We start from the raw sequence: 7,852 nt of genomic DNA on the forward strand, positions 1-7,852 counted from the left end.
ACCCAGGGGAGGCACAGAAGCTGCGTGGCTGAGCAGTTCACATCTGTCATTCCGCGATGTGCAATGGACAACCAGTGTTACTCCGCGTAGGCGTCCGATGGACTGAAGTTTATTTACAGGTTCCGTATGTACATAAGAGACCATCATGCAGCAGAGAGATTTTGTCAGGGTAATAAAAATGTACAGCTTGGCAGCCAGTTTCCTTATCCGGTGAAAACTGCTACAGTAGTTAGAGTTTACATTAAAAAAAAATACATTAGCAAACTATAAAGTCAGTATGCTTTCAATACATGAACACACATTCTTCAAATATTTTTGTTCACATAACACCAGAAACGAGCTTTTCTACTCGCAGGTTCCTTGTCAGGCTTCCAGTAGTGGTAATTAGTGCACTTAAAAAAAAACAAAAACAAAACAGTCTTTATACTGAAAGGCTCAAAGATCTGGGAGGTGAATCTTAGCTGCAAAGTCAGTTCTTGCCGCTGCTTGTTTCTTGAGTTGAAAAAACCAAAACCCACCCCTGGACTGAACAGACAAGGGAGCGTTCCTCTCCAGGACACCAGCAGAGAAGCCACATCCTCCCCCCTCGGTCCCCAGTGAGCATGCAGGTGCCTGACCGCCCGTTTCCAGCGCTGTTCCGCCTCTCCTTGGCACTGAAGGAGGAGGCACCTGACGGCAGGCTGCCCGCCCCATGGAGGGCACTGCTAGAAGGCAGCTCCCCGCTCTGAGTAAGCTAAAAACCTTCCCGGGAGGAAAGAGGCAAGAGCAAGGCACCGACGGGGCCGACAGCGCGGTAAGGGCTTCCTGTGCATGCCCCAGCTCGCAGCGTGGCTGCCCACGGCGTCCCTAGCACACAGCCAGGTCGCCCTTGGCCTCGGGTGCAAGACACCGGGCTGGCACTCTTACAAGGCCTCGCTGCAGGTAGGAAGGGGGCTGTGGCGAGCTCAGCTAGTTTCTAATCCCAGAGCAGATGGTTGCTGCCTGTAGTCCAAGCAGAAACAGGGTGTCTCCTGCGTTCTTACACCGGCTGTGCCGATGCAGTCGTCTTCCAACAGCTCTGGTCCCAAACTTCAGCCACTGGGGATTAAGTGCAGCCGCAGCCTGAGGCAAGCAGAGGAGTCTCCACATGGGTAACGCTGACTAACGCTTGGCCATGTGGAACAGCGGCATGCGTGGCTGCCGCTCGACTGAACTGTAAACAAGCACAGCTGCTATACAGAAGCCACTTAAAATTGGTGATTCTACCCCAAAAATCCCAATAATGCCAATTCTGTTTGAAAAACTGGCATCCATTGAGCTCAATCAGCCTGCACGTCTCCCATCTCCCCAGCGTTTATAAGACATGGTTTCACGGCAGATTCCAAAAGCCAAGGCAACCTCTGCACTGCGGAAAGCCTACGGCCGCAGGTCATTTTCAGTAACGGAGTCGGATGGAGTGCAATACGTCACCCGGGAAAGGGCCGAAGTTCAGTGGCTGGAAGCCACAGCAGGGTCACTGCTCGGGGTGCGTTATCTCCTCCTGTTAAACAAACGCAACTTAAAAACTTCTCAGCAACTTCGCTGATTGCAAGAGTGACAAACATGGACACACAGGCTGGAGCTACTCCTGAAATATTTCAGAATTCCAGATTACCGAAGGGATCTAGAGAAATGGAAGTAATGGCACTGCCCATATGGGAGGAGGCAATTCAAGATTTGGAATGAAGATCTACGGTGGCTGACCTGTGATCTTATCTTCCAGAAAAAGGAAAAGAAATTGTCAAGAAAACACCAGAGTCCACTGAACTCGATTCGATACGTTACCGTACCGGTGCTGAAGCGCAAGCACGTCACTCAACGGCTGAAGGATGCAACGCGCTGTACTGCTGTGATTTGGATCCGAGACCAGGTCCCGTGGTCACCACGGTTTCGCAAGCACGCTGGCAGGAGCGGTTTCTTCATTATCCGCTTGAACAAAACCTGAAAGCCTGGTGTGTGGGCCTGTGAGCTCCGCAAGGGTGATGACTTCTGTTTGTGTTTACCAAACACAGTGCTGTGATCCCAGTGCTGCGTTCGACAGCCCGCCTTTCCGTTGTCCCGCTGCAGGAAGCCCTGGTTTGTACTTGATTGCAGAACAGGAAATGCACGTCAGACCCTGGGCAATGCTGCTAGTTTATCAAAACCTCCTCCTACTGCACTGTCCCAGCACACGGGTAACAGTCCAGTCCAGAAGGCAGAAAAGGAACTGCCTCAGTGCTTAACTTCATAGCTCAGCTCCTCAGGTAAGGCCCAGACCTTGAGGTCAGAAAGTTCATGGTCGCGCCTCTGAAACACAGTGGGGAAACAAGTTTAGTCACTTACCGTGCATGTGAAATGATCAGCTGTCACCAGGCTTCTAGAAAATCCAGATCAGCGCTGAGCAGGCTGAAAACCTGACAAGGGCCAGAGGAAAAGGCTACTTAGGAATAAATACTAAGGGCTGCTGGAGGCTATTAAAATGGTGAAACAGAGCTGACAGGGATCCGGCAGACCGCTGTCCAGCCTGTTCTAAAAACCTGCTGAAGGGCATCGCGGCCTCCCGGAGCCTCACGCAGTGCAGCAGCACAGACGGCAGAGCGCCGGGCATCGAGCTCACTGCTATTTCATTTCCAAGCAAGTACTCGCGCTGATCAGCATTTTCCTGGGGAAGCTCAGTAGGGAGGCAGACTGAAACTTGTGACAAGTTAAACCCAGGATTACTTAACCCCCTACTTGTTAGACTATCCCGTGCCCACGAGCGGGAAAGCTGCTATACCTTCACTCACAAGTCTGCGCTGAACTCGGGACAGGGCTTGCTGTGTCGGTACTGCATGATGTAGACTGTGGACTGATGCCACCAGTACAGCATCACCACCGCCAGGATATGCCATACTTGGTGACTGGAGCCGAGGTAGTTCAGCTGTCCTGTGGGGAAAGAAAAAATGGGCAAGCAGTTAAGCTGTTAAATTTGGGAATAGCTTCTGCAATGCAATTAGCAATCGGTCTCCTCCAAAGCTCAACTAACAAACTCCACTGCTGGGAGGCAGCGGAAGTTCTTTAATGAACTTGATCAGAAGTTGTCTGCCTTCTTTTGATGCAAATACACTCAAATGTTTTACTCTGTATGAGAATACTTCACGGGGAACACAGTCAACCTGTTCTCTCACAGGAAGTTCAGGAGTCACAGCAAGGACTGTGACACTGCAGCAAGCTGAACTGCAGGAAAAAAAAACACCCAGAAGAGAATTTCCTACCTGGGAAGTATCTTTCTGGAACTTTGGAAATATAGAAGAGAAAAGCTACAGCAGCGATGAAGTACATGACAACTACACGCGGAGCAAACTCCTGCAAAAGAAAAGGAAGCTCTCCTATTCTGTTAGAAAGTAAAAATAGGAAAAAAAAAGTCACTAAAGATAAAAGCATGACAAAACTGAGTCTTACTTCACCACCCGTGTTATCTATGGGCAAAATCCAACGGGGAAGCATATGGCAAAGTTTGGGAAAGCGTGAATGGGAAGAAACTTGTTGTACCACCGCCTCTCTGCTTCAGTGCACGAGCTACTTAAGTGTTTTCTGTGCAGGCTGCAGCAGACACGAAATGTGTCAGTTAGCGGGCATCTCTCAACACACTGATCTTAGGCAGAGCGGCCAGGATGAGGGAGACTTCAGTATCAATCTGCCTCTCCGGCTGGGATCGCAGTCGCTCAAACCCAGAGCCACAGGAGCACTGCACCCTGGATGGTAAATCCTCAAGCAACCCATTCCTAAGCTGCTGCTTGTTTTCCTTAACAGAAAGCTTTGTTACCAGAGGTGGAGTGTTTTTCTGAAGTATGGAAACAAAATGCGTGCCGTGCCTACCATTCTGCTGTACGAGGAGAAACGAAACAGGGAAGACGTGGGGGAAAAACTACTTAACTGATTTTCAGGAGGCCAGTGTTAAGTGTTCTATCTAAGGACTACGTGGGTTCGTAAGCGTTGCTCTTCCACATTCAACAGCAGCTCTGGGCAGGGCCAAACCGTCACCCCAGGTGACAGTGCTCCAGCAGGGCCGGGCTGAGAAGGTGCCCAGTTATGCTCACGGGGAAAAGGAAGCCTTTTCTCCAGCACAGGTAGGTCCCTGGGTAACTGGAATGATTTGTGGGGTTTTGTAGTGGGGCACGCTTTACTGCCTTCCACTTTGCTGTGCTGCGCCTCTTTCAGAGCTCAATTCTGAGTGGTAGAACAGAACCAGGAAACAGTTCAGTACCTTCACAGCAACGTTAAATGAGGGTTGTGTAAGAGACAGGGCGCTGAGCAGGCAAATACTGGGTTTTGCTGCCAGCCCAGCGAACAGAAGAGAAGGCAAATCATTATCCCACCAGTCTTCTGGTTCGCCTTCGAGCTGCGGAGGCAGACAGCCCAGAGCCCTCGTGCAGCCTGCCAGACCGCTTCCCGCTGCGCAGCCGACTCAGCTCTTCGCTCGGGTCCCTCGCCCTGGGGTGGGCAAGGGCGCGGTCCACCTACACGGGCGGCGCTGTCCCGCAGGCACGCAGGCTCACTCACACTTCTATCCAGTTTTCTTTCTCATGGTGCAGTTTTAAATCAGTAAGGCAGATTTAATCCACTCAACCTGTTTACTGCTTCTCAGTAAATTTCTAAGTGTCTGCATTTGGGTCGCATCGCCTGAAAGAACTCTGTGCTTCAAGACATTTTGATCCCTGCTGCTTCCCCCTCATTTCCCAAAGTGTCAGAGGACTGAAGGAAGATGGTAAGTGAAAAGGAAAAGGGAATCTTATTTTCTTCTTGTTTTCCTTTTACCTGTACAATAGAGGCGCCAACGCCGCCGTTGAGCCAAACCCAGTGGACGGTGGGAATAATTCCATATCCAGACACGGAGCAAAAGATGATGGAGCGCAGTCTGTGCCACTGTTGCGTGAGGTAACTGGGATGAATCTGAGCAAAAAACACTGCCAAGACCATTGCCAGCACAGTGATGAGATATACCTGCCGCCAGTACTGAGAAAAAAAAAAAGAAATAAAAGCAAGTTTGTGGCTCCGCTCGTCATGGGTGAAAGTAAACTCTGGGTAGCAAGTTTCCATGACTACACGGCATGGTGCGTCAAATCTCCTGTCACCGCCGCGAGCGCAGACGGTGGGGTTTGAACGGACGGACTTGTATTTCCCAACTGACAGGGAGGGGAAGGGACTCTTGCCCGGGTACACCTGGCAGAACATCATTTATTCCCAGCAGTGCCTTCACCAAAACGGTTTAAACAGACCTCTGCCTCAGCGGGCCGGTTCAGCTACCCGACGGCCGTGTCCCTTGCAGGCGTGGATGTAGTCCAGGCCTGGGAAGGGAGCTGATTTTACTCATCCTGTATGAGATGAGGAGGAAATAAACTCGTTTCCGCCTCATGGGAAACGGTGTTTGAGTTAGTTGTGATGGGGACACATCCCATAATCAGCCTCATGCATCTGATAAAGGTAGGACCTGTAAAGCTTACCTGCCCTTCGTGTAATTTAAATATTTTCTTGAGGCTTGTGTGACTGACAGCTTGACAGGAAAACCTCAGTGTGCCTAGCACTGCAGCAAGCCAAGTTCTGCTGCTGCCAGAGGGAACTGGTTCCAGTTTCCAGCTCGGTCTCCTGAGAGACACGGGACACCCTGCGATGAAACCCCTCCTACAGCGTGGGCACCACAGCCACACCCCAGGAACTACACGTTACACGAACCAGCGCTTCAAACTTACGTTATTACAATAAAAGGCATAAAAGACGCCCGACACGTAGCAGCCCAGGATACCAATGGAAATTCCCGCATAATCCAACGCCATCCATCGTCGGCTGGTCTTCTCCGAGCGGTGACAACAGAAAAGATGATATCCTACTGAGCAAAGCATACACACCTACAAAATGTTCAAACAAGGGTGCATTAATTTCTTAAAAATTAACAGGGAGCAGAGCAAGCTTGACCGCTGAAGCTCACAGCGTGCAATTGACCCGCTACGTGTTTTGCAGTGCAACTTGGTGCAGGCAATTCTGATTCCTGCCAGTAGTCAAGAGAAACCACTGTAAGCTTCTCCGGCAGGTGGAAAAAGGAACAGAAAACTTAGCAATAGCCGATAAGCCCAAGTTAAACGGCTAGGAAAACTGGGCTACTGTGGCCTAGGCTGTGAGGCCAAGCGAGGAGCCAGCGCGCGAGGGAGCAGGGCCGTGTCTGCACGCCTACAGCGGGACGATGAGTTCTGCCTGGCCAACTACCACAAGCGGGAACGAAAGCCCAAATCCACCCCGACTGCCCAGCACCCGCGTTGCTTTACTGAGGGAACACACAAGAAATTAAACTCCTACACACAGGCCCCTTACTTTCTTCTAGGCCGGCATAATTTTTTCTCCCTGAGAAATGTTTTTTGTGTTTCTCTGCAGCCCTCAACAGCAGTAGGGGAGAGCACAATGGCAGTGCTTTCCAAGCCAGCAAGGGAGTTTTCCCCGCCTGTAGCTACGCAAAGGCATCCTGTACTCCTCAGGGAATACGAACAGCACTCTTCAGCTCTCCACACTTTTTTAGAGACAGCGTACTTTAAGGGAGCTTCAGCGGTCAAATGATGGCACACCTGAAGGCTGCTGCCAGGAACAGATTTCATCTGACGGGAGGTAAGAAGTTAGACTCCGCTGCCAGTGCAGACCAGCATCAGGCCACGGCCGAGTCTCATCTTCAGGTGCGGGATCCTTTCCAGCAGCAGCTGATGGTGTCCCAGAGCCCCACCAGACACCACCGCAACCCCTGCAGCTGTGAAATACGGCCCTGGACAACTCAGTTGTCTATCACAGCCTCTCTCCTCTGCCAGCCATGCTCAGTCCTCCCTCCTTTACTCTGCATATTGAACAGACCCAAGTCAGCTCCCCACAGGTGGGTTCCCTGGACAAGCTGTGCCCTTCGAGATGCGCTTTCCCAGGCCTGACCCCGCCGGCCTGGCTCTGCCGCCCTGCTCACAGCCCTCTCCTGCAGGAAGGCGCTGCTGCAGCCAGCTCCCCGCCCGGAGCCAGCTCCCAGCCCCCTACCTGGAAGCAGAAGAGGCAGACGGAGCAGATGACGAAGTCCTCCCGGGAGGCGCCGGCGGCGGGCAGGACGGCCGTCAGGTCGTAGATGCCCAGGGCGAAGAAGAGGAGGAAGCCGAGCAGGTGGCTCCAGATGTTGACGGTCTCGTTGGAGAGGATGAAGAGGCTGCGGGCAGAGACAAGGGGGTGAGGCGGGGGCCGGGGGCGAGGCGCGGCGGCGGGGGCGGCGCTCACCTCTTGAGGCAGAGGCGGGAGGGCAGGTAGGCCCGGTAGCCGTCGGTGATGTAGGGGTTGTCCTTCAGGAAGAGGGGGATCTGCTCGTAGGTGTAGAGGCGGATGCCGCGGGGCACCAGCACCGGCCAGTACTGGTAGCTGCCCAGCTCGATGTAGTGCGCGCTCCGCAGCAGCTTCTGGTGCATCGCGCCCGCCGCATCGGGCCGCTGCCGCCGCTCCCCGCCGGGCCGGCCTGCGGGGCGGGACAGGGGCGGGCGGCCTGCACGAGCAGCGGGCGGGAACGGCGCGCGGCGATGGCGTCACCGCGCCGCGGCGCCTGCGCTCTGCGGGCGGCGCCGGCCGCGGGCGCACGGGGGCGCCCTCCCCCGCCACGGACGCGCGCGCGCGGCGCGGCCGTTGGCTTCGCCCCCTCGGCCGGTACCGGCGGCGGCGGCGGCGGCGGGAGGATGGTGTTGGTTCCTGCGGGAAAGCCGGCCGCGCCCTGCCAGCCGTCCGGAGCGGCGGGCCGCAGCCAGAGGTGTGCAACCAGACCGCGCCGCGGGGAGCCGTCACGCGTGGGAGCTGTACGGCCCCAGAGCCATCT

At 53.9% G+C, this 7,852-nt stretch overlaps 1 protein-coding gene across 8 annotated transcripts; it reads right to left on the reverse strand.

Moving 5' to 3' along the window:
* Positions 1-87: 87 nt before the first annotated feature.
* On the reverse strand, positions 88-7,518 carry PAQR3 (progestin and adipoQ receptor family member 3). Of its 8 annotated transcripts, none has more exons than XR_015258486.1 (8): positions 7,270-7,518; positions 7,039-7,201; positions 5,727-5,882; positions 4,795-4,992; positions 3,252-3,370; positions 2,784-2,922; positions 1,809-2,304; positions 88-1,519 (listed from the first exon to the last, which is right to left on the reverse strand). XR_015258486.1 is itself a non-coding variant. In XM_086747164.1 (7 exons), the coding sequence occupies exons 1-7, from the start codon at positions 7,452-7,454 to the stop codon at positions 2,250-2,252; spliced, it is 987 nt and encodes a 328-aa protein (XP_086603290.1). In that variant the 5' UTR covers positions 7,455-7,518; the 3' UTR covers positions 88-2,249. The 8 variants fall into 8 exon arrangements, 6 of the variants coding, with proteins under 6 accessions (XP_086603290.1, XP_086603293.1, XP_086603288.1 ...); XR_015258487.1 differs by having other exon boundaries at positions 88-1,513; positions 1,804-2,304; XM_086747164.1 differs by having other exon boundaries at positions 88-2,304; positions 3,252-3,342.
* Positions 7,519-7,852: the final 334 nt, after the last annotated feature.

The sequence above is a fragment of the Chlamydotis macqueenii genome, chromosome 4, assembly GCF_036417535.1.
Source record: "Chlamydotis macqueenii isolate bChlMac1 chromosome 4, bChlMac1.mat, whole genome shotgun sequence".
NCBI classification, from domain to species: domain Eukaryota; kingdom Metazoa; phylum Chordata; class Aves; order Otidiformes; family Otididae; genus Chlamydotis; species Chlamydotis macqueenii.

Excerpts from the sequence above, each read along its gene's own strand:
- PAQR3 (XM_086747162.1), bottom strand. The coding sequence starts at position 7,454 with ATGCACCAGAAGCTGCTGCGGAGCGCGCACTACATCGAGCTGGGCAGC. Across the intron at positions 5,883-7,038 it reads TCTGCCTCTTCTGCTTCCAG|GTGTGTATGCTTTGCTCAGT; the intron begins GTAGGGGGCTGG and ends AACATTTTGTAG. Across the intron at positions 3,371-4,794 it reads TTGGCGCCTCTATTGTACAG|AATAGGAGAGCTTCCTTTTC; the intron begins GTAAAAGGAAAA and ends ACTTTCTAACAG.